General features: G+C 40.6%; 3 protein-coding genes across 3 annotated transcripts in view; 2 read left to right on the forward strand and 1 right to left on the reverse strand.

The window, feature by feature from the left end:
* The first annotated feature begins 1,141 nt into the window (after positions 1–1,141).
* kif28 (kinesin family member 28) lies at positions 1,142–14,593 on the forward strand. Its single transcript, XM_044030766.1, has 27 exons — positions 1,142–1,200; positions 2,271–2,462; positions 2,877–2,927; positions 3,018–3,170; positions 3,273–3,308; positions 3,417–3,536; positions 4,461–4,568; positions 4,713–4,867; positions 4,955–5,066; positions 6,249–6,316; positions 6,399–6,541; positions 7,469–7,590; positions 7,786–7,876; positions 7,960–8,020; positions 8,241–8,364; positions 8,437–8,572; positions 9,782–9,903; positions 10,182–10,289; positions 10,394–10,486; positions 10,748–10,888; positions 11,249–11,319; positions 11,447–11,581; positions 11,857–12,023; positions 12,174–12,268; positions 12,393–12,525; positions 12,954–13,087; positions 13,655–14,593. Exons 1-27 carry the CDS (start codon positions 1,147–1,149, stop codon positions 13,811–13,813), a joined length of 3,084 nt encoding a protein of 1,027 aa, XP_043886701.1. The 5' UTR covers positions 1,142–1,146; the 3' UTR covers positions 13,814–14,593.
* On the reverse strand, positions 14,371–23,752 carry LOC122772589 (frizzled-3-like). The gene is made up of 9 exons (XM_044030767.1): positions 23,230–23,752; positions 22,647–22,949; positions 22,361–22,523; positions 21,335–21,634; positions 20,893–21,144; positions 17,736–17,884; positions 17,202–17,316; positions 16,887–17,050; positions 14,371–16,803 (listed from the first exon to the last, which is right to left on the reverse strand). Exons 1-9 carry the CDS (start codon positions 23,412–23,414, stop codon positions 16,581–16,583), a joined length of 1,854 nt encoding a protein of 617 aa, XP_043886702.1. The 5' UTR covers positions 23,415–23,752; the 3' UTR covers positions 14,371–16,580.
* LOC122772640 (exocyst complex component 4-like) overlaps positions 23,418–24,023 on the forward strand; it is a 36,115-nt gene continuing 35,509 nt past the window's right edge. Inside the window, exon 1 of the mRNA XM_044030828.1 lies at positions 23,418–23,432. Coding sequence (XP_043886763.1) covers positions 23,418–23,432 — 15 coding nt within the window. The remainder of the gene's footprint in view (positions 23,433–24,023) is intronic.

A 24,023-nucleotide genomic window follows, 5' to 3' on the forward strand; every position in this document is an offset into this window, starting at 1 on the left:
AACTGCAACACGAGCTCTGTGTCCTGATTGGATAAAGTTTTGTGGGATAGTTGTAATGTTTCTCTTTAATGTCAGACATTTTTGAGAACGAGCGACACTGAGCAAACTCCGAATCAGTGATCGCTGTCAGAATATAGAGCCATTTAACACTGGGTTTTCACTTTCACTGTTCCAATTAAAGTCGGAAATCTATAGACCCTTTTTTGAAAAAGAAATATTTCACAAGAAATAAACATTTCGACACAGTCGACATTCTTAATGAAATAAAAATGTACAGAAAAAAACTCACTTAAATGTCAAGTTTTGGTGACATTTTTATCATTTCACCTGAATGTATGTATTGTTTTTCATTTTTAGAGAGGGGGAGAGAGTTTTGATGCTAACTGAAGACTTGGAGGGGAAATGTGAAGCACTGAATTTTACACACTACACTGCACATTTGAACACACTTAAGATTTCAGTGTCCACAGATTTAAGAGTAAATGTTTTTGGCCTCTTGAACATTGACTGAAGTTAATCACTGTCCAGTTTGAAAAAGTAACATTTTAAATGAAATAGTTTCTTATCAGTTACTGGTTGACGTGCCGGTTTATTGAAGGTGAAGTTGCAGAAATGTTGATGTAAATGCAGGTGTTTGGTATTATGTGTAACTTTCCTTTAGACATTTGACTCCTGCTTCCCAGCGAACTTGTGTGCACTCAATAATTTACTGTGTTGGAGATGGAGAAAGTGAAACCGTCTCCATTACTTCACTCCATTAACAATTTACTGCTTTCTATACTGATCTCTAATGATCAGTACTTAAAATGAATGAAAAATGTGATATTTGATTTTGGCAATAATGCACGACAAACCCTGGCAATCGTTTTTACGTCATATTGAGCCGCTCATCAACCACTTTATTATATAATAAGTAATTTCTTCATATAACCCACAGTTTTATGAAGGGGAAGAGCAAAAGATTTCCTTTATTTCAAGTTATTTCCTTGCAGATTTCCTCTGTATGTACACTGTGGACCACAGTCCTAAACATGTCTGTGTGTGAATGTAACTGGAGCCCAGTTGTTTGCTGTTCCCTGTCCTGTGTGAGCTTTTCTGATCACATCAGTCATCCGTCTGCGCACAATGAGGCCGAGAGCGTCAGACATGATCAGCAAAGACTGTGTCAGAGTGGCGGCCAGAGTCCGACCCTTTAACAAGGTCAGTGTTCACACATTTTCTAAAATATCTACTATTTCATTTAGACTTGGAACTTGTTATCCTTTCATTAGTTTTACTTTCTGACATGCCTGTTTTTCAGGCTTGTATGTATGTGTGTGTACATATATATACTGTATGTACACACACATACATATTAATTTGTTTTAGGTGAGTCTGGTTATATTCCTTGCTTTCTGTTCCGAATGACTAAACTCTGCACCCTTTGCATGGAATATGTTGCAGAACGACTGAAAACTAACAAAGTTAATTTAATTGAAACACTTTCAAATTCAAACTGAGAGTTGTTTTTCATTATGTGCTTGTAAATTTAATCTGGATTCTTTTTATTTGTCCTCTACTTGTGTTTTAACTGTACATTTGTAACTTGCTTTCTATTTGGTGCTGTCTGTCTTGGCCAGGACTCTCTTGAAAAAGAGGATCTTAATCTCAGTGTGATTTTCCTGGTTAAATAAAGGTTACATAATTAAAAATTCAGTTTAAGATAATCAGAAAATGCCGTTTATATGGCGGTGTTTATTTTAGACCATTGTCTGAATCTGGTCATAATTTTAGAATATTGACACCCATGTAAACACTTACTCTTACTCTTTACTCTAAAGCGTTAACACAATGCAGATGTGGCCATAATTATTGGTTTATAATTTTCCTGCAAAAGTTGATGGTCTCCATATTTATATGTTCCATCTTTATAATAATACAAATGTAAAGATGTAATTTACTAAATAATGAGCACAGACTTTTGCTGTCCTGTTTTGTCTTGAAATGTCACCACTTTTTTATCACCATGTTAATCATAATAATTTATATCTTCTGTGTTTTTTTGAAGATATTTGTAGAATAAGCACAAATTCAACTCTTTTCATACCTTTATGTATATTCTATGGAAAACCAGAGGCATTACAAGAGCTTTTAGTTGTTTACATTCAACATCTCACTGACCCTTCCTTCCTTCCTTCCTTCCTTCCTCATACATTCTTTGAACTCCAAGTTGAATGTGCTTATGAGAACTGAAGTCCTTCCACAGCTGTAATCTTCTTTGCCACCTCCAGAGGGAGAAGGATGCTGGCAGCCGCTGCGTCGTCTCCATGGTTTCCAGCTCTATCACCATCCAGGACCCGCGTGACCCTCAGAACCGCCGCTCGTTCTGCTTCGACTTTGCCTACTGGTCCCACAGCGGCTTTTTTCAGGATCGCAGCGGCCTGTTTGTGCCCGAGGAGGCCGACGGACGCTACGCTGACCAGGTCAGATCCCGACAAGACACCAGAACAAACAATAGAATAGCCTATTCCTGTCCCTTACCTGTGTCTGTAGTGTCCCTGTGATTTTACTTTAGACCTTTTTTGCTCTAACTCTAAATTTCTATATATAAATACAAAAGGCTGTCTTGTACACCATCTTTCTGGCTCCTGTCATAGTCCTCTAGTTTTCTCAGGAGGGCTAAAAAGCTAAAACTTCTTCCATAGCGAGTGTAACGTAGCGTGAGAGAAACATCTATAATGTTCATATGAGTATCTGTAGACATTAGTAATATCCTTTTGGTTCAGAAACGTGAGCTCTCACGGACCTGAAGCTTGCAGAGATGTGCAATGGTTTACATTTGGGTCTAAAGATGTATGATGATGTTTATCAGTTCTTTAAATGTTTTCAATATGCAGGACAGTGTTTTCCAGGACCTGGGAGAAGGAATACTTGAAAATGCACTACAGGTAAACATCATCATCATGATCATGAGATTTTATTCTGTGCTTCTTGTACAATAATTCCTAATATTAAAGCCCCTGTATCAATGTCTGCAGGGTTATAATGCTACTCTGTTGGCCTATGGACAGACTGGCTCTGGGAAGAGTTACTCGATGGTGGGCTATGGCCCGAACAAAGGCCTGGTCCCAAAACTCTGTGACCGACTCTTTGAGGCCATTCGAGGAAACCAGGAAACCAGACAGTGTCAGGTCTATACGCTGCTTTATGCTTTTATCCTTGAGCACAGAGTTATTTGATGTTGGCAAATGTAAAATTCTCTGCAAACGTCTCTGTTCTTGATGACCACACAGGTGTTTTTCAGTATGATGGAAATCTATAATGAACAGGTAAGACTTTAGTTCTTTAAACCTTTTCTTTGTCTTTTAAATTCAGCAGCTTTTTTATCATGGTTTATTATCAGGTCAAATGTTTTTTCCCCTCTGTCCGTGGTCCAGGTGATCGACCTGCTGTCTCAGGGGTCTCGTACTTCAGGCGGGCTCCGAATCCGTGAGGAGCAGCAAAGAGGTTTCTATGTGGAGGGTCTGCGTACAGTCCCATGTGACAGCGCACAACAGGTATGCCATGACAGGGATAAACAGATCTGTAGCCGAGAAGAAAACTGTCATAGGTTTCTGTATTTTTGACTGAATTTGCTTTTGCTGAACACATAAGTAAGATTTATGTAGATTAAGAGAAAATGACAGTTAAAACACCCATAATTGAGTTTCGAATCATCATTAACCCTTAGAACACAGAGCATTACTGTGTTAAAACCTAAGAATGTGCAATATAGAGTCTTATATCCTTTTTTTTCAGCAATCTGATGACATTATTAACTATATAGACACACAAATGTTTAAAAAATTTTATTGAGTTTTGGAAATACGTCACGTTTCAAAGTTCGCTTGGCTCGTTTTTATGAACAGAAATGGAAGAATTTGTTTTGTGACTTCGGCACAACTATACTATTACTATTAGTATAGTAATAGTATATTTGTATAGTATATAGTTTAATAGTAGTAATATACTATTACTACTATTAAACTGTGATGGTGAAACAATTGTAATAGCTATCAAGATACTGATATTGTGAAATGTTTAAGTTTCCTTTTTTTTTGGCCTGTTTTTGGACATTGAGAAAAAGACTTAAACAAATGGTATGTACATAAATATGTCTTATACTGTATACAAATTTCAAATTCAACACGCACAATCTGGTGTTCATGTACAACTACATTGTTTTTCATTTTAACATGCCAAATATCAAATATTTTTTTTTTAAAAGTCCATACAGACAGTTTGAGGCTTAGGTGTTAAAGATTACAACTATATTTCTGTATTCATGTATTATGACCCCAAAATGGATGCGTTTCATCATTTATGGTGACTTTTCATTCATCCTTATAGGAAAAAAAATCCATGTTTTCCTCAACATGGCTACATAAATCAATAAGCGTCGTCATATAGCACGCCCTTCCATCATATAAATGTTTGTGTAGGTGGAGCAGTTAATGGAACAAGGAACCAGGACTCGAACCACAGCTGCCACTCACATGAACGCCAACAGCAGTCGCTCGCACATGCTGATCATTCTACAGCTCAAACAGGTACATGAGACATCCTTCAGCACAATTTAAGTAGTGTTTATTCCACATGTTTCAAGTGACCTTGAGGGCACCAGACAAAGGAGAGCATTAAGGTTCCTCCATGTTTCCTCACTTGATTGACTGATTACTGTCACTCCCTTTCAGATCTTTTCCAAAGAGAACATCACAAAACAGTCCAACATTAATCTCGTGGACCTGGCCGGCAGCGAGCGTCAACGGTCGTGTGGCTCTGAGGCGGATCGACTCAAAGAGGGCACAGCCATCAACCTGAGCCTCACCACGCTGGGAAACGTCATTAGGTTCAGTCAGACCCGGTGTTTGAATGCATCTTTTGGTTCCAGTTAGGGTTATACCTGCTCTCTCTTATCTTATCTCCCTCCCTCCAGTGCTCTGGCTGACGTGGCAGTCGGGAGGAAGGTCATCCATATTCCCTACAGAGACTCGGTTCTCACAAAGCTGCTGCAGTCTGCACTGGGGGGCAACAGTCGCACCGTCATGGTAACAGACACTGTGGATGCTCAGGGCTTAACGTGTCTGTGGAGAGACACTTTGCATTTCCACACACGCGTGTAACACGCTCACGATTATGTTAATACTCAAACCAGGGTCCACACAGGCATGTTTGAACTCACCTTACAGTGTAGCAGTGGTGATTTCTCATTTATTTATTCATTTATCTTATTTTCAGAGTGTTACATGTAAACACAATACATGAGACATTGGCACTGGCCAAGGTAAAATCACTTTTTTTTTGTTTTTAGTAAATAAAAAAAACATCTATTTCTGTTTATATACATACCTCACGCCTCTATTAAGTAGTAGCAAAGATTAGTAGAAAACATCCAAATACAAAAATGGAAGCATATCTGAAAAAAAGTAAATTAATAAATTAAATAATTAAAAAATAAAATAATATTGTAAAAAGGGATAATGGGCCTGCTTTAATGGAACTTGATAGCTGGGATGTCTGGAACAGTCAATTTTTAGGGATGAGAGCTTGGATCTAATAGTTTTGACAGGATCGAAGTCTTGGAATATACAACGCTTTATTTCTTCTATTGTTGCTAGAAGGGGATCTGGTTTTTTATCTATCATTTGTCAAGTTTCATACTCAGATTTTCAGCTTTATTCTTTTCCTAAACCTGTTTAGTTTCACCTCTTTTGTACGTTCTTGTATTCTCTGAGCGTGGGTTGTGTTTGATCTGTGGGTGCAGGCGGACTTCCACGGGTAACGTCAAACAAATTTCCGTGGTTGCCGTTTTCTTCGCTGCCTCTTTTTGACCAAAACAAGAGTGTGACACCAGCGTGACAGGAAAGTGTTAAGTGTTACAGGGAGTCTGTGTGTGTGTGTGTACAGTCTGTGGAAAGGATGGGAAATGTCTAGAACTGAACAATTGATCAAAATTGCAGTACGGCCTACTGCAATTTTCAAATTTTGTAAGCCAGAATGTGTGAAAAATGACCATTTTAGATTCAATATCATCCTGACCTGTTCACATCATGTTCTACAGACCGAAGAAAACTTCTTTGTTTCTCACCGATCTGCACAAGTATCACACAGTAATCATTTTAAATATGTTCTTAATAAATATGCATGCGACACCGTCCTTTTATCAGAGATCTAAGCCCTCTGCAGATTTAGCTTGTTTTTAACTCATTAAAATCAATCATTTGTCCAAGATTGCCACGCTGAGTCCCGCCGATATCTGCTACGAGGAGTCACTTTCAACGCTGCGCTATGCTGAGAGGTAGCAATGACTTTCTTCTTCCACCTATTACTTCTTAGCCGACCTCTGACCTTCTCACCCTGACCTCCCCCCACTTGTTCAGGGCAAAGCGTATCCAGAACCGGCCAGTGGTGAACGAGAGCCCCACCGAGCGCCTGGTCAAAGAGCTGAAGGCTGAGAACGCCAGACTGCTGCAACGACTGAGTCGCCTCGGTCAGGAGGGACGAAGAGCCAACGACGAGACCAGTAAAGCTTTACAGTAGTCTGAATGTGTCACTGCCACGTCAACAAACGACATCACAAAAGAATTATAATTTGTGATAATATTTTATTATGAACAACTGCTGAGTGAGAAGACGCCTCCAATTGTATCTGGGTAAAAAGGTTAATAATCCAGCCTCGGAAACAACTGCCTGAAAAATGAAAAGAGAGTTAAATGTAATAAAACACATAGAGCCTCAGGTATTTATTCAAGTGATACTGCCTACCCCATCTTTAATCTAATTAAATTACATTTGCAAAGACAGTTGCATGTCAACAACTTAATCTCACTCAGAATAAAGAATACCATAACCTGAATAAGGTCGTTATAATAACAAACATTACACAGATTAAAGCATGTGGGGTAATCTGAGTTTTAGTCACATAATGTAATCAGATCATAATGTCCCACAGCAGCAGTGTGGTAATGTAACTAAGTACAAATACTTTATTACTGTACTGTAAGTACAAAATTCACATATCTGTACTTTATCCAATCTAATCTAATCCAATCCAACTTTGTTTATAAACACTTGAAAAACAACAGTGCTGTACATCAGAGATAAATAAAATATAAAAACATTAGACCTAATAGACCTAAGAACAATAAAACAATGAAATACTGTAGGAAGTATAAAACCCACACAAATAAACAAGTCGTACAATGAAACTAATAAAATGATATGTTACAATTTACTTTGTTATTTATATTTCTAGCAACTTTTACTTTTATTCCACTACATTTCTATTCTATTAGTTACTCTTATTCAGAATAAGGTCAGTAGTCAGATTATTGGTGTCCAGGGAAATGTTGTATGTCACAGCATGAACAGAATTACACAGCACTCAGCAGGTGACATCTGGAAAAGTGTGTGTATGTGTTTGTTTGTTTGTTTGTTTGTTTGTGTGCAGAGGAGCTCCGACAGCTGCTGACCAACAACGAACTCCAGATCAGAGCCATTCAGACTCTGTGGGAACAACACCTGCAGGAGGCGCTGCGAGACTGGGAGCAGCAGTACGCTAACATCACACAGGTACAAACAAACCCTACAGACACTCACAGAATCAGCAATGAAGGAACAGACATGTGCGGGGTGGTTGGAAAACACAGAACATAAATGCACTTGGTGAAGGTTTGAAATTAAAACATATTTGCACCTCAACTAGGGGACATTTTGGTCTTTTGTTGTCTCCCTCTGTCTTTCACGACGTCTCTCCATCACTGTCAGGAGAGGAGGATGATGCAGATGCATCCCTACATCCTCAACATCAACGAGGACGCTCAGCTGTCTGGTGTGGTCAAGCTTTTCATCCGGGAGGGTGAGTCTGAATCTCTGAATCTTCCTCTTTTTCCACTTTTCTTGTATCAGTTTTAGTGTCATTATTACTGTGTTGCATTTCAGGTGAATGGGACATCGGCCTGTGTGACTCCTCACCAAGATCCATCGCTATCAAGGGCCTAGGGTGAGTTTTCATCATGGCAGGGAACAACTGAACTGGACACTTAATTGATCCACAAAGAGTTATTTGTGTGTGTAGACTTTGTGTTTGTACAGTTAATGGAAAGAGCCTTTCACAGATGGAGAGATGACCTCAGATCATACATCACATATTAAATGTGTGTTTATCAACCTGAGGAAAAGACGGCTTTAAAGAGTTCTCACATGTGTGTTTTTGTGTGTAGGATCCAGGAGCGTCATGCCGTTTTCAGAAATGAACAGCGCCGAGTCACACTGACCCCACACCCAGGGTCAAGGGTTATTGTCAATGGACAAGCTGTTTCCCAGACAGCTGAGCTGCAGCACCTGGTGAGTCTCAACTTGACTGACATGTCAGAGTGATGTTTACACACTTTGTAATGTTTCTCTCTCTCTCTTCAGGATCGTCTCATTCTAGGATCTAACTGCACCTACCTGTTCATTGGTTTTCCCTCAGAGAGGGGCGGGGACGAGTGGAGTCGCTATGACTATGACTATTTTCAGTCTGAGGTGGCGGCTGCCGAAGGCATCCACCTGGGTGAGGGGGAAGATCAATAATCTGAAGTAAAGGATTAGTTTTTTGTTTTTTTGAAGGAATTAAAGTTAAAGCTGCTGTTAGCAATGCCATCTTTTGACTAACTCCTTCTCTTTTGTTGCCGTTAGAATTCCCATCCCTCCTCCCAATGTCCCCTCATGTGATATATCGTCATCCCAGGGCAAATATCAATATTTTTATTAACAATAAAATATTTTTTTATTTTTATTAACAAATTAAGTAAAGTAAATAGTTCCTGCCAGTTTCACTCACCGGGTGCTGATACTTCATGTTTCCTCACGGTGGCGCTGCTCAAATGAATGAGGGAAACTGGGGCTGAAGTTACCAAAGAGTGAGTTTACAGCGGGATAATGGTGGAGAAACTACGTTAAGAGTTGCCTCATCCATGCTCAATACATAGACTTTATGCACTTTGTTCTCTGTGTTGTGAATAAATACAGAAATTCTGACGTTTTTTTTTCTTCAATTAGACAGATATCGTGATGTATCGCTATATGATTGTCTTGCAAAATATTCATTATCATATCGTATCATGTCACATCGTATCGTATTGTAACGTATCCTATCACATCATATCGTATCGTATCACATCGTATCGTATCGTATGGTATCGTATGGTATCGTATGGTATCATCATCATATCATATCGTGCATCACATCGTATCGTCATCGTATCGTATCGTATCGCATATCGTCATCGCGTCGCATCGCATCATCGCATCGCATCGCAACCGTCGCACCATCGTATCGTCGTATCGTATCGTATCGTATCGTATCGTATCGTGAGGTTACCCACCCCCACTCTTCACATGTGATGAGGGATACTGGGACAGATTCTTCTAGATTTACTATCGGAGCCTCTGTCGCCCACCGAAGGAATTCTGAGTAATTACCAAACTCCCAAATCTAGCACCACCCCACTCTCCACTACCCAGTTGCTGGTTGTCCCTTCAAACATCTGAATGTCCAGTTTTTTAGCAGAAGAATCACCTTCTGAAATGTTTCTTTGGTGTTTTCAGTCAGACTTCACCAGCACTACATGGCTGTCGTGCTTCCACTATGCGCCTGTCTGTCTTGACATAAAACTCATAATTTCCTGTGCAAGAGTCAGCATTGTGTGACCTGTGAATGTAAAATTAAAAGTTATGCACCGCGGCTTTTAGGCAATGATTCGTGTCTTCACGTGTTCAGGTGAGTCCAGTGTGACCGGCTGCAGTCAGACAGACCCCAGTCTCCTGGCTGTTTTCTACGACTACATTAAACTGATGCCAATGGTGGCTGAAGCCAATCAGATGAGTCAGGAGCTGAACAAGGTAACAGAACACACACACACTCTTGGTAATCTTCACATGTGACATAAATTCATATAGATACTTACTGTCCTAAGCCAGTGTAATAATAATAATAATAATCCATCTTGTGATGATCCTGTCAAATTTGGCGCTAATGTTCACTTGAAATCACAGATGAACTGTTCCTGATTTTTCAGTTTCATATGCTTGTTTTAAAAAAAATTTAAAATTAAAATAATACACATTTACTTATTTATTAAATAAATAATGTTCTCTTTTTTTGCCGGCCATATTTGTAGGGGGTGGATTTTAAGTTGGAGATCAAGAATTTGGCACTGTCCGATTCAAAAGGCCACGATCTGGAGAAAGAAATTGTGGTCAGAGTCACCTCAGTTGGGAAAAAACAGGTCGGCCTCTTTTTTCTATCCCTCGTTTACACATAAGCCTTTCTTGTGAATCCAAATTCAGTTTAGGTTTGTTATTGGAGCTCAGTGTTTGACCCCCTCCCCAGGTGTGGATATGGTCCAAGGCCAAGTTTGTGAACCGTAAATTCCTGATGGAAGATGTTTACCAGCAACATCAGGCTGAGCAGAGAGAAACCCCTGTAAGTTAAGAAATAAATAAATAAAAGAAAGAAATGTGTAAATCGTGCAAACATAATTATTGCTTTGTGTGTGTGAAATATTTTTCTGTCCATAAGGAGGATTTAAACCATAATTCACTGGTTTCTATCACTTTCACCTTTTGGTCCTACATTGGTAGCAATGCAGAAGATCATTAGAGCCATAGTTGACTTTATAATAAGTTTTTTTACATGGAAATGGAAATGGAAAATTAGTTTTTCTTGTTGTGTGGCTGTTGTCAGACAGTAGAGGGACTGACGTCAGCTGCATTACCCAGAGATAAAGACCCATTCTGGGATCCAGTGGAGCCTCTGCTCCTTGGTACTGCTCACCTGTGGCTACAGTCTTTGGCCTTCCGCATCCCACTGGAGGAGCAACTGGAGGTAAAACCACACACACACAGGTTTTTGTGCTTCATCCATAGTGCAGAACCCTAACCTTTATCCTAACCGTAACCTAAACCCCATTCTAACCCTTACCCTAAAACCAGGTCCTTACTCCCAAAAAGCCCTTAAAAGATGTGAGGACCAGCTAAAATGTCCTCAGTCTGTGTGGGTTATGTACGATGTTTGATCCTTAGCCCTAAACTTCGCCTGAACTTTCAAAAAGTAATGTAAAGTAATGATTTAAGTTGGGTCTTCAACTTCTTTGAAATACAATCGTATTTTTGCTTATTGAATCAATGTATTGATCCAGATGAATTGATCACTACACTGTAATGTGTGATGACTGTGACTGTGCAGGTGCTGGGGTCAGAGGGCACAGAGGAGGCCATTCTTCAAGCACAGCTGGTTCCCTGCAACTCCACTGGACTGTATGACACACACGCACACACTATACACACATTAAAGGGATAGTTTAGCTTTTTTGAAGTGTGGTTGTATGATGTACGACCACCTCAATAAACTTGAATCTATCCTTTTAATAAATAAAAATTCCAGCCCACTCGGTGAGGACGACATCCTGATCGACCCATCTGAGTTACTGGGACGGCGGCTGGACTTTCAGCTTGTTCTGGAACAGTGTTGTGGTCTGCGCTGGATCAGAGAGGCCCGAAACAGAGGGGTTCAGATTGGGTAAGGCAGTCACGTGTGTGTGTGTATGGGAGGAGATAGAAATTCATATGACAGGAGTTTGAAGTGCTGCTATAATGTGGAGAGTGCAGAATTTCTTTTGGTCCACAAGTGATCGAGCATACGATGTCAGAATAATCACAGGGTTAATGAGTATCTAACATTTAAATTGTAATTTTACTATCTCTAAAGTGGGGAACATTATACAGTATTAGATATAATACTGATGAAATAGTTTGTTGTCCCACATTCCTCCTCATCTCTCTCTCTTGTCGTAGTTTCAGTTTGTTTGACTGTAGCCAGCCCCTCTACACTCCAGCTGTGTGGCACAACGTCAACCCTCTCCTGGATCACAGAGTTCACTTTGCGTCAATCAACACGTCCCAGCGTCTGCTCGACTACCTGCAGAGCAGTGCTGTGGTGCTGGAGCTGTGGGGTCTTCAAGGTGTGGACAGAGAAGTGAACAAGCGTATAATTGTGTTCATCCTGCATCCCACTTTCTTTCATTTCATTTCACGTTATTGCCATGTTTAAGTCATTTCTATGAAGCTGATCTCTGTGTGTCTGTGTGTGCGTGTGCGTGTGCGTGTGTCAGATGGTTGTACAGACTTGGCATCATCTCTGGAGAGAGTGAGGATGACCACAGAGGGCGTGTTTATCATCGATGACGCAGACCCGACAAGTGCCGCAGTGAGTCTCTCTCTGGCCTGTTTTTATAATAAATAATACCATACATATATTATGATAAGGTGTGAAACAGTAGACACAGTAGACATAAAATATGGATGTCTAACGTGTGTTTGTGTCACTTTAGGGTGTAAATTCTCCAGAGCTCAGCTGTGCAGTACGAGCTCTTCAACAGGACGTGGAAGAATTAAAGAGTGTTAATGCGTCACTGAGGAAGGAAAATCACAGTCTGAGAGAACAACTCAATACAGCCAGGAACGGTATGCATGGTGTATTGTGTGTGAATGTTTTGGACACACAGCGCCGGTCTGATCTTCTGCTGCTGTAGCCAGTCAGCTTCAAAGTCTTCTGTATACTTTGGTTGTAACGAGTGGTTGTTTGATGACTGTTGCCATTCTGTGGTCTTTTATTTTCCTCACTGGTATTTCCACCCGGAGAACTGCTGCTCTCTGGATATTTGTGATGTGTTGATTTAATGTGCCTCCCCAGGTGGATGACAATCTTTCAGAAACTTTCAGCCTGGTTTTCTCACAAAACCAGTTTGAGGAGTGCCTACATTCAAATGCCCACATCTTCTTCAAATATTGTCAGATTTCCATGTGTTGGACATTGTTGGAAAGCTTAGAAACTACACTTTATAATAACGAGTCTCTCCTCACTCACGACCTCCATCCCTTTGTTGTTTCAGGTGGTGATGTAGGGCGTGGTCGCTCGCTGCGTCCCAGCTGCGACGCAGAATTTGCTCGCGCTCTCAAGGTTTTCTACCACAGTATGACCTCAGTCAGAGCTCAGCTGCAGCGCCTGCGCAGACACAGGCCCAGTGTATGTACACCAGTGTGTGTGTGTGTGTGTGTGTTTGCTATAGACGGAGCTGGTTAATACAAAACTCCTGATAATCTCACTGAGATTACAGTGAAGTTATAATGGTAACCGCTGACGATTTCACTCATTATCAAACATTTTTATTGTGACTTTCCTTTCTCCTGACTGGACTGAAAAAAAACAGGCAACATTAAACATGGTGCAAAAGAGTGTTGGATGAAACCTTCATATACAGTTTAGTATTTATGTTTTCAAACCAGCAGTTACACCTTGTTTCCACGTGTCATTTTCAGATTTGGCTCCCCAGGGTTTAAAAGACAGAAAAAACATTTATATACGTATACAAGTGAATGCAGATGTGTATGCAGAATGGATGTTTATGCATGTGTTGCTTTTTAAATGCCCATTTTTTGGGGGGGAATCTCAAATTCACCTGATATTGTTACAAGACGGTTGGTCACCCTTTTTAAGTTGATTATATTATTATGAAGTCATCAATTGAAAGGTGAAATTCTCTGTACTATAAATGTAGTGACACATGCGTGTATTTCCTTGTGTGTGCTCCAGGAGGACTCTGACCTGCTGGGACTCAGACTGTTCACAGACGAGCAGAGTCGTCTGCTGAGGGACTTTTCAGAGCAGCTGGAGCAGAGCGTCTGCGCGCTCAAACAAGACGTTGCCGCCATTGTCCGGCGGAAACGGGAACGATCGGGAATCTGGTCCTGATCCGAGTCACGGCCCCTCTGGTATGAGGATAGTGGCACATCACTGTGTAACTGTAGTGTGTTTTATATAATGTGGTTGCTGAACTAAAATTTTATAGAATAGAGTAGAATATAATCTTATTCATATCTTTGTCATTGCACATTCACATTAGTGCCACATCTGCTTATATATAGAAAGTTAGAAAAAAAACGTAGTAGACATTTCACATTCTACATTTGTTTTTCATTGCTTTAAGTATGTTTATAACTTTCTGGTTATGTTATGATATTTGCAAGGTTTTCATCTGTACCTTCACAATGCCGTAATAAACTAAACCAATCATTTTATTCAGACCACATGGAATAATTAGCCTGTGTCTGAGAAAAACAGTGATAGTTCCACCACAATGACTGAATGAAGACGTGGCTCTGACGAGAGCGCTCTTCCACACTTACAGTCCCTAGCTTTAAAGGAAAGGAAAATGTAAAGGTTTAAATACGATGTTATTTACGGCGGGCAATATTTATTTTGTCTTAGCAATTCACCCATCAAAATGAATGCAAAAATCACAACAGCAATGAAAGTCTATAAAATGTTTATTAGACTGCATGAGACACGGGTCATTACAGTCCCAAAATGCAAATAAATTAAAAGCCAAAGTACAACTCCAGTTTCAGAATTCAGAAAAGGTACTGCACATCATGACAACATCATCAGAATTAACAAGTCAAGTCATGTCTGGTTGAATGACATGTAAGACATGTAAGTAAACAAAAAAAATAGGATTTAGTATCACTCTCTCATTGTAAAGACGAAAAAGCTCAAGAGTTAACGTCTGAAGAAGTCAATGACAGCACAGACACTTTGTTAAGGTCCAGAAAAAAGACGAGTGTGGTCACAGGTGCAGGAGGAGCAGGAGGAGGACAGCACATCTTTGTACGACAGATTCACAGGAGGCAGTTGGTCTTCACTAACTCATGTTTACAGTTCGAGGGTTAGGGTAAGGGCTAGTGGTTGAGTGGTGGTTAAGTTTAGAGTAAGGGACAAATGACCAGAATCAGAAATACTGAATTAATCCCCGGGCGTACATGTCTTTTAATTTATGTCTTCACAATTCTAGAAAGACAGAAATGTGTATGAATGTTGATGAAGAAATAGACAGAACCCATGATAAATAATAATATCCATAAATGGCAGTAGTTCAGATTTATGAATCTGGTGTGTGTGTGTGTGTGTGTGCACCTCTTTCTGTTGAGAACAAACTTTGGTTTAAAGCTGTTACTGTAGCGAGCAAGGAATATTTTGGCTGCTCCTGATCACTTTAAAAAGAGTTCTCTGAGGGTTGACGCTCTGTTTTAAGAGTTTATATTAAAGTTAAGTAAAGGATTGAGAAATGGTTACACGTGTTGGTGTGATGTTAGGGTTAAAACAGGATAGAATACAGAAGTCAGAAATGTCACTAAAATGACGCCATTGTAGCCTGAGTGTGGTGTCGAGCTAAGAAAAGCCTGAAAGGGTCAAAAAGAGTCCTCACAACTATGGAGAAACGTGCGTGAGTGGGTCCAGAGAAGGGTAGACGTGAGGTAGGTAAACTGGAACTTGAGGGATTGTAGAACAAAACACAACCACAGTAGAGAGACAGTAACACTACACACTTCCTGTAAAATGTCCACAATAAATGTAAAATAATAACATAAATGACAACAGATTTCAGAATAAAAGCTTTTTCAAAAAAATGACACTATGGTTTATACAGCTGTGAGACTGTTTGTTGTTGTACCTTGAAAAGATTGTGAAGCAATTTGAGGCAAACGTTCAGACACTGACAGTGAGTGCACAGCGTACTTTGTCCAGTTTGTTGTTACGCATAAAAACGTCCATGTTCTATATAAAACAACCCTGTTACGTCACGGAAAAAGTCACAATAAAAGTTTAGATCATACAAAACCACTTGCTTCTTGTTTCTTACATGCGCACACACACACACACACACACCTGCACATACACATACACACTGACTGCGAAACAGCAGTTGATTTTCACAGTATAAAAATATCTGGCAAAACCGCTCAAGAGAGGTCCACAATGTTGCATGAGGCTAATAATCGTGAGTCTCTGATAGGGCTGCAACAATTAATTCATTAGTAACTGACTACTAAATTAATTTAATTATCAGTTAATCTTTGTCTGAGTGTTTTTTCAGTTTCTTCACTGTGAATAATGTTCCAATCAACACTTTTTGTCATTAAGTAAGATTCTTGACACATAAACCGAAACTGATAACAATCAATTCATTGCAGCCCTCGTTTGTGTTAACCCACACAAAGATTAAGATTATTCATCAAGAGCCGCAGTCTAAGAGAAACAGACATTTTGGAACAAGTGGAACCGACCGAAACAAGTCTCAGATGAGAAGAAAGAACGTTTAAGATTTAAGTTATAAAAGCAATGCACTGCAATGTTCACATATTTAACAGGAAGTTCTGCAAGATGATGCAAAGAAAAATACATTTGTTTGTAAGATGGTGTTGGGTTAGGCTCTGAAAACTGGTGTCCAATCCTCCAAATCCAGGATGCGAGTCCACCCGCAACAAACGCCAGGTCAAGTTCGGCTCCGCCGCTTTGTGTCAACTGCTGTGTAAACAACATGTTTGTCTGTTTGCAAATGACAAGCAGGCACTTCTCACGAAGGGAAAACTCTGACACACTTCAGTGCATTTGCTCCGAGGGCAAAAGCATCACGGCAGCATACGGACAATTATTCATTTTTAAAGTTTTGTGGCTTCTCTCACGCACTGGTGCTGTCGTTCTCGTCCACTCGACTGTTACTCGCCGTGGTTCCGTGCGTGATGACGGGAGGTGGAGCCTCCGACATGTCTCGCTGGCTGCCGTGCCTCGAGTTGCTGTCTATCTGGTGCAGACTGCTGTGCGTGGAGAGCGGGTGGTCGAGACGTGGCATGCTGCTGTGGAAACTGCGCTGCTCGGTGCCTCTGTACGCCAGGGTGTCGCTTCTGAGTAACAAGAGGGGTCAAAAGTTATCCCGATTCACACCAGATGACAGACTGAAAAAGAAATCATGTTTTCCTGTTTTTACCTGTCGTCACGAGTGCGGCGCAGGCTGCCGTGGTAGCTGGTCTTGCTGTGAACGCTGCTGGCTTTACTTCTGGTGGAGGCGGCGTGACCGTGGTGACTTCTAACGGGTTCGTCCAGATCCTCCAGGACTGCCAGGTGAGTGGAGGAGGCGTGAGTGGAGGTGCCCTAGAGTCAAGACAGAGGGATAGAAGAGATTAGTAGTCATTTCAAAGCTGACACAGACAATGTTTTGATAGAGCATGTCATTAGTAATGGTGATAAACAAATACTGATCCTCTTCTTTCACTGTATTTGACTCCTGGTTCTACCGTCCTACCTGAGTGGACGTTCCTCTGGACTTCCTTATAACGGGGGTGTTGGGTTCACGCAGCAGAGACTGGGTGAAGTCCGGCTGCTCCTGGAGCACCTGGCGAGACTCGTTCACGCCGCTGCTGCAGGGAAAAGACGGAACAAGTGAGGCGAGGAAACACGGGACCAAGAGGAGATAATGAGGTTGAAGGAAGAGAAGAGCAGTGAAGCAGGAGAGAGAAAATCACAGCTAAGAGACGTGTGGGGAGACAAGAGGGAGAAGAGTGTGGAGAGGAGGGTAATGAAAGGTGAGCAAACAGAGAGGAACAATAGAGAGGTGAAGGACACAGCAGAGGTGGAGAGAGAGAGAGGAGGGGTAGTGCAGAGGATACTTGTGTGTTGCCATGGTGATAGACAGCAGGTAAGTACGTATGTTTACTTCTGATTTATTTGTTTAAAGCAGTGACATCAAATGAAATTGACTCACTTTTCCTCACACTTTAAATTAAGCACCAAGACTAAAACTAACACCACACAAGCTTCCGTTCCACGCTCATCTTACTCTTTGCGCTGGCGTCCGTGCAGAAAGCTGGCCCACTCGAAACACGTCTTCTTACTGCCCACCCAGAACACAGAGGGGATGCCCACCACCAGCATCATCAGGTACTTTATCAGGAACAACACCATGACGGGGCGACTGGTCTGCTCCACCTGCCCACAACAGAGTTAAGATTAAATATTAAATCGACGAGACGACAAAGACTAGTGACAGATATACTGTTTCAAGTACGAAAATAACATGTAAACACACAGAAATGAGAATTTTAAACTACACTTAACATAATAGAATGAAACAATATGCAGAACACAGGACCCGACAGCAGAGGGCAGCATTTTAGAGGTTTCATATGCAACATTGGATTTGTTGAACACTTAATGTAGCTTGTTTTAAATTTCCTTTTTAATTAAAAATAGACAAATTGACATCACAAAACTTCAATTAAAGACATATTGATTTAAAAAACAAAAAAAACAACAACATATAATCTAATAGCTGAGTACTAATTGAAAATTTAACTACAACTAAATGAATAAAAGGTTTAAGTTATGTATGGGAGTAAAACATGATCACAAACACATACAAATATTTTCTACATAAATAATTCAGTAATGTATTGCCTGCACAGGTAAAAAACTAAACCGTTAGTTTAAGAATTATGTCATGATGTTTCATAAACTGAAATGTGTCAATGAAAAACAGTGTTTTTCACTAGGTTCATTATACTGGTTTTCCTTCATTTGCAGTTCAGACTGATGTGACAGTGAGTAGATAAATGCAGTATTTTAGTTTAAATAGAACATGTAATTGTGTAGCAATGTCTTCTTTTAGGTTAACAACCTGTCCATTGCTGCTGCTGCAGTTGCCGTTTCCCTACTTCCTTCCTATGTGTCCTCATAAGTGCTGTGAATATTGTGGAGGGTGATGACTGGCACGCAGCCAAACGTCACCAGAAAGTCTCTTTGTGGACTTCTGGCTCCTGAATGGACAAAGTGCTGCAGGAGACTGGGAGAGTTTCCTCTCCGTCAGTGAAAGCTGTCAGAATACAGAGCTATTTAACACAGATTTTAACTTAAGTCTTTCCCTGACAGACGCTTTCATTAGCTTTCGTCTGCCTTTCCCAGAACGAGATTAAATTTCACAGATCTACGTGCCAATATAAAACTAGAAGCTGTAAGCCTTCTGTAAATTATCACTCACACACACATACACACACACACACATGCTGGTTTTGCTTCCTTAGTGTGGACACTCACAGACATAATGCCTAACCCTAACCCTTAAAATAACCCTAAAACCAGGTCTTAATCCTCAAAAAGCCTGTTAAAGTTGTGTGGACCAGCCAAAATGTCCGCACAAAGATAGGGTTGCTTGATAATTGGTCCACACGGCCTACTAAAGACATGTATACACACACACACACACACACACACACACACACACACACACTGGTTTCTATGGCTTCAGAGGACATTGCATTGACTTGCATTAATTTCCTGGAGACTTACTCTGACCTTAAACATAATTACTACTGGCCTAACCCTGACCCTGACATTAAAACATGTCTTCTCCTTAAAATGTAGTAATTTACATTATAATTAAGTAAGACAAGTCCCCTTAATGTGGCTGTGTAAACAGATCTAAGTCCCCACAACATTAGGAATACCAGATACACACACAAAGGCGCTGGTTTTGCATTCTTTGTGTGGACAGTCATACACATAATGCAGTCCCCAGCCACTTACCCTAACATTAACATCACAACTAAATGCCTAACCCTAACCCTTAACCTAATCCTTAAACCAGGTCTTAATCCTCAAATGTCCTATAGGATTTTCTGCAGTGACTTTGCAAAGTGGGACATGCAAATGTACAGAAACCCTGTTAAAGTTTGTCAAAATGTCCTCACAGAGATAGGCTTGCTTGACAATTGGTCTACACAGCCTACTACAGACATGTACACACACACACACACAGAACAATGCCCACAGAATCTTCAGTAGTACAAAAATACACAATTGTAGCCTCTCACTCATGTTAACATTTGCACCCCCGGGGCAAAGATCAAATAACAGCAATATTGAAATTCCAGCACTACAATAAGACGTGAAGGGGGTCGTCTCCTCGTGTCCTCGCTCTCACACACACACACACACACAGACACACACACACACCTGCTCCCACCGCTCCTCAGTACAGTAACAAGAAGGACTTATCTTTCATCACATCACTATATCAGCACTGTATTTTAATTACCACATAAACAACAGATGCTTCTGAAGTCTGAAGTTTCCACAGTCTTACATTCAGCGTGTGGGACTAATGAAACACTTTCATCATATTGTGTGTGTGTGTGTGTGTGCGTGTGTGTGTGTCTGTGTGGTTCACATTTGATTTGGTTATCAGGCAGTATATAACACGCACGTCACTTCCACCACTCTTCAAAACAGCTACAAAGACGTTACAGAGAGCACACGCAGCAGAGCATGTCCAAGCAAGCCCCGAGTGGGCGAGCGAGTGAGAGAGAGACAGACAGACAGACAGACTGAAAGAAGTGTGTGTGTGTGTGTGTGTGTGAGAGAGTGAAAGACAAAGAGACAAAGAGACAGAGCAAAACAGAGATGACAGTCTTGTGTGGAGCCAGTCTTCAGAGCTGTATTAGCTGAGCTAATGATGTATGCTGAACTTTGACCCCCCCCACTTCCACAGATACCTACTCACTCAGCCATACTACACACACACACACACACATAATCTTTGTTCAAGTTTATTACAACTTTAATCCTGTCGTTTTGTCTTTTTTTGTGACTTTCTAACTATTAAGTTTTCCTACAGCAAAGAGACTCTGCCAGAACTAAAGCAGAATCATATTTTAAATCCAGATTTTACCTCCTCCTCACAGATTAAAGCACTTGTTTGTTTTTTTTACTTTGTAAGAAATATTAAGAAAAATACACTCTGTCTTGCACTTTTTAAGGGGAAATATGCATCAATATAAATGAATATAATAAAACTGATTGTAAGGTCGGTAGAAAAATGACACCATCCACATTTATATTTGTACCATGCTTTCACTATTCTAAGTTTCACTACTCTAATTTATTTATCATCGAATCAATACATTTTGAAATAAAATGTCTCTATTTCTTTCTCTCTCTACCTTGTATGGACAGGGGATGTGGTAGCGCTTGCAGTTCTCCTGCATCCACGTTGTCTCCCAAATGTTCCGGTAGGTGTGTTCGTACAGGTAGCACCCGATCACAGTCAACAGGGGCGCGAGGTAGAGCACAGAGAAGACGCCCATCCGGATCATAAACTTGACTAGTTTGGTCTGGTTTTCCTTCTCCAGGGGAATCTCCATGCGGACACGATTCAGAGCCACAATGCCCACCAACAGGAGGGAGACGCCCACCTGGAGAGAGAGAAACAAACGATTAGCTTGGAGCTGCACACATCCATTTATGACGCTATCTTTCAATCGTTACACCCCAATGACACTCGTTCTATCTCATCCATCCCATCATAAATCTGTTCACCACATCATCCCACTCGTCTCTCCTTCCACACACACGCCCACTCATTCATCTTCCGAATGTACTCACCGCCACGTTGAGGCAGAGCGGTGCCAGAACAAACCACCTCAGGGCGTCGATGTCATACAAGCCTATGAAACACACTCCACTGATCCCATCTCCTTCGATTTTGTTCAGGGCCAACAGGGTGACAGTCAGGGCCCCTGGGAGCCCCCAGGCCACGGCGTGGAAGAGGAGGGCTTTCTTCTCTATGGCTTCACTACCCCATTTAGGCACGGCGGCCAGAAACCAAGTGATAGTCAGTATGACCCACCACAGACTGCCGGCCATGGTGAAGAAATACAGGACCATGAAGAACAGGGTGCAAACCTGAGAGAGAGAGAGAGAAAGGTGTGTGATCAATAACTGTTATTATCTTGATCAGAATCTACAGATTCTACATCCAATTCATCATTTTTACTTTTTAAGTGCATTCATGGCAGAGCAGGAATACACCGATCCTGTGGCAGTGTAAGGCAAGGCAGCTTTATTTGTAAAGCACTTCTGCAATGTGCTTCACATAACTAATGTTTTAGAACATTTTTTTGGAAACATTTGAATGATGCCCAATTATAACATACAGTAAATAAAACAGAATACAGAGTAATAAAAGAAAATTGAAGATTACAATTTTAAAAATGATTCAAAAGAGTTCAATCATAAGCATGTGAGAAAAGCAGTGTTTTTAACCTGGGAGTTTGTTTTGTTTTTAAATGTAATTGATTTTAAAACAATCTTTCTGAATGTCTGACTGAAACAAAACTGAAATAAATAAATATAATTAAAAATCCAATTAAAAGAAATGAATAACAAAGAAATACTAAAAAAAAGCAGCAGTGTCATTATATGCTCAGATTTTTCACATAGGCACAATATGCCACTAACATTTCTATTATTTGGAATTTTAATTACATTTTATTTTTTATTCAGATATTTAGGAAGATTGCCAAAAAAAGTCACATGTTAAATCCAGGTTAAAAACACTGCTTTTCTCAAAAGACTTGACAGCTGACAGACAACTTTTACATAAAATCAGCGTGAAAGTGAAGCTCCCACCTTGTTGTGTGAACCTTGTGTTACAGTTGCGGCTCTGAACTGAGAAGGGCTGACACCGTTACACGCCACCCTGTCCTCCAACAGGAAGCCCAGAAAAAATATCAGCGACACCATGACGTAGCACACGGCGTAGAAGATTATCGGTCGCTCAGGGTATCGAAACCTAATGCGAAAAACAAAAACACATCTATATATTTTTGCATAATCTTTCCATGTAACTTTTTTTAAACCAAATCACGCTCAGTTATTTGATATCAGACTTCAGACGACATGCAGTCATTCAGACCTGGTGACGTCAATGAGAAAAGTCAGGAAGGTGAAGAGCGTGGCGGACAGGCAGACAATGGAGACGACTCCTATGAAGTATCGGGTAAAAGTGAGCTCCTGCTGGTTGAAGAACATTGAGGGACACGGAGCAGAACAGTCTTTCTTGCCCATGAACGAGTACCCGAGGTCAGGGTCGACCTTGAGCTCTCTGGGGCACCAGAAACCATAGTCTCTCTGCACCGTCATGGACGACTGGTCAGTGGGGTCAGAGCCCGTCAGCAAGTCCTCAGCACGAGGATAAGGCTGGTCACAATCTGGGAACCTGGGAAAGTGAAACCTCTGTTAGATTATGGAGGTAATCTGAGACCCCATCAAAAAAGTGATTTTTTAGAATCAACTTTTTTTTGTATATATTACATATAATACAATAAATATAAGAAACAACATTCCCTTTCAAAGCATTTTTTAACATTTGATTCTTAATGAGGTTCATATGTATCTGTGCCAAATTTAAAAGCACCTTTAAACCACCTAATTGTAATGAGGTCATCTGTGATCTGTTGAATTCATAGGTGTTATGAAAATTTAAATAAAACCCAAACCTGTTGCACTCCATGTCATCTGGCCAGGTGACTCCAAATATCTCCATGAGTTTGTGGCACTCGTCTCTGGCTCGCTGGCAAAGAGAGCGGCACGGCATGGACACCCGGCCATAAACGGTGCACACGGGGGCGTAGAGGGCACACAGGAACATCCTCAGGTCAGTGCTGCACACCAAGTTAACCATGGGATGAAATGGCTACATGTGAGAAACACAGAGAGAAAGAAAAACAAGAGATTTTATTTAAACCTGAAATAGAGCACTGTTGTCATATAATGATCGACAATGTTACATTCTTTCCAGGTCTACGTTCCAATATCAGAGTGAAACAGGAAAGAGTGACATTATCAATACACTCAAACTCAGGGAAAATTCAAGGTACTGCTGAGACGCTTGCATCGTGGTAAGAATGAGGCTGCTCGGTATCCCATTAATATTTATAAGCTCATGAACAATGTATAGTTGCAATCATATTACAAAACACCCATTTAAATTGGTGGAGAGGAAAACGGCTGATACACAGAAATGTGTGACCGATTTTGGACGACATACTATACTATGACATTTTTGACCAATTTTTGAAGACATACTATACTATGACATTTTTGACCAATTTTTGAAGACATACTATACTATGACATTTTTGGTGAATTTGGATGAAATACTATACATGACTTTTTTTTGGTGATTTTGGACAACATATGATACTATGACATTTTTGACCGATTTTTGACGACATACTATACTGCGTTTTGACCCGATTTTGGCGACGCGCTATACTATACTATGACTTTT

Source organism: Solea senegalensis, linkage group LG7 (assembly GCF_019176455.1).
Source record: "Solea senegalensis isolate Sse05_10M linkage group LG7, IFAPA_SoseM_1, whole genome shotgun sequence".
NCBI classification, from domain to species: domain Eukaryota; kingdom Metazoa; phylum Chordata; class Actinopteri; order Pleuronectiformes; family Soleidae; genus Solea; species Solea senegalensis.

Bases quoted from the DNA above. Each gene is read 5' to 3' on its own strand.
- kif28 (XM_044030766.1), top strand. From the start codon at position 1,147: ATGATCAGCAAAGACTGTGTCAGAGTGGCGGCCAGAGTCCGACCCTTT. The intron at 2,928-3,017 runs GTAAACATCATC...CAATGTCTGCAG, and splicing joins TACTTGAAAATGCACTACAG to GGTTATAATGCTACTCTGTT. The intron at 8,573-9,781 runs GTGAGGGGGAAG...TCACGTGTTCAG, and splicing joins TGCCGAAGGCATCCACCTGG to GTGAGTCCAGTGTGACCGGC.
- LOC122772589 (XM_044030767.1), bottom strand. From the start codon at position 23,414: ATGGTTAACTTGGTGTGCAGCACTGACCTGAGGATGTTCCTGTGTGCC. The intron at 22,950-23,229 runs GTTTGGGTTTTA...TCACTTTCCCAG, and splicing joins GATGACATGGAGTGCAACAG to GTTCCCAGATTGTGACCAGC. The intron at 17,885-20,892 runs GTAGAGAGAGAA...TGTTGTGGGCAG, and splicing joins ACATCCCCTGTCCATACAAG to GTGGAGCAGACCAGTCGCCC.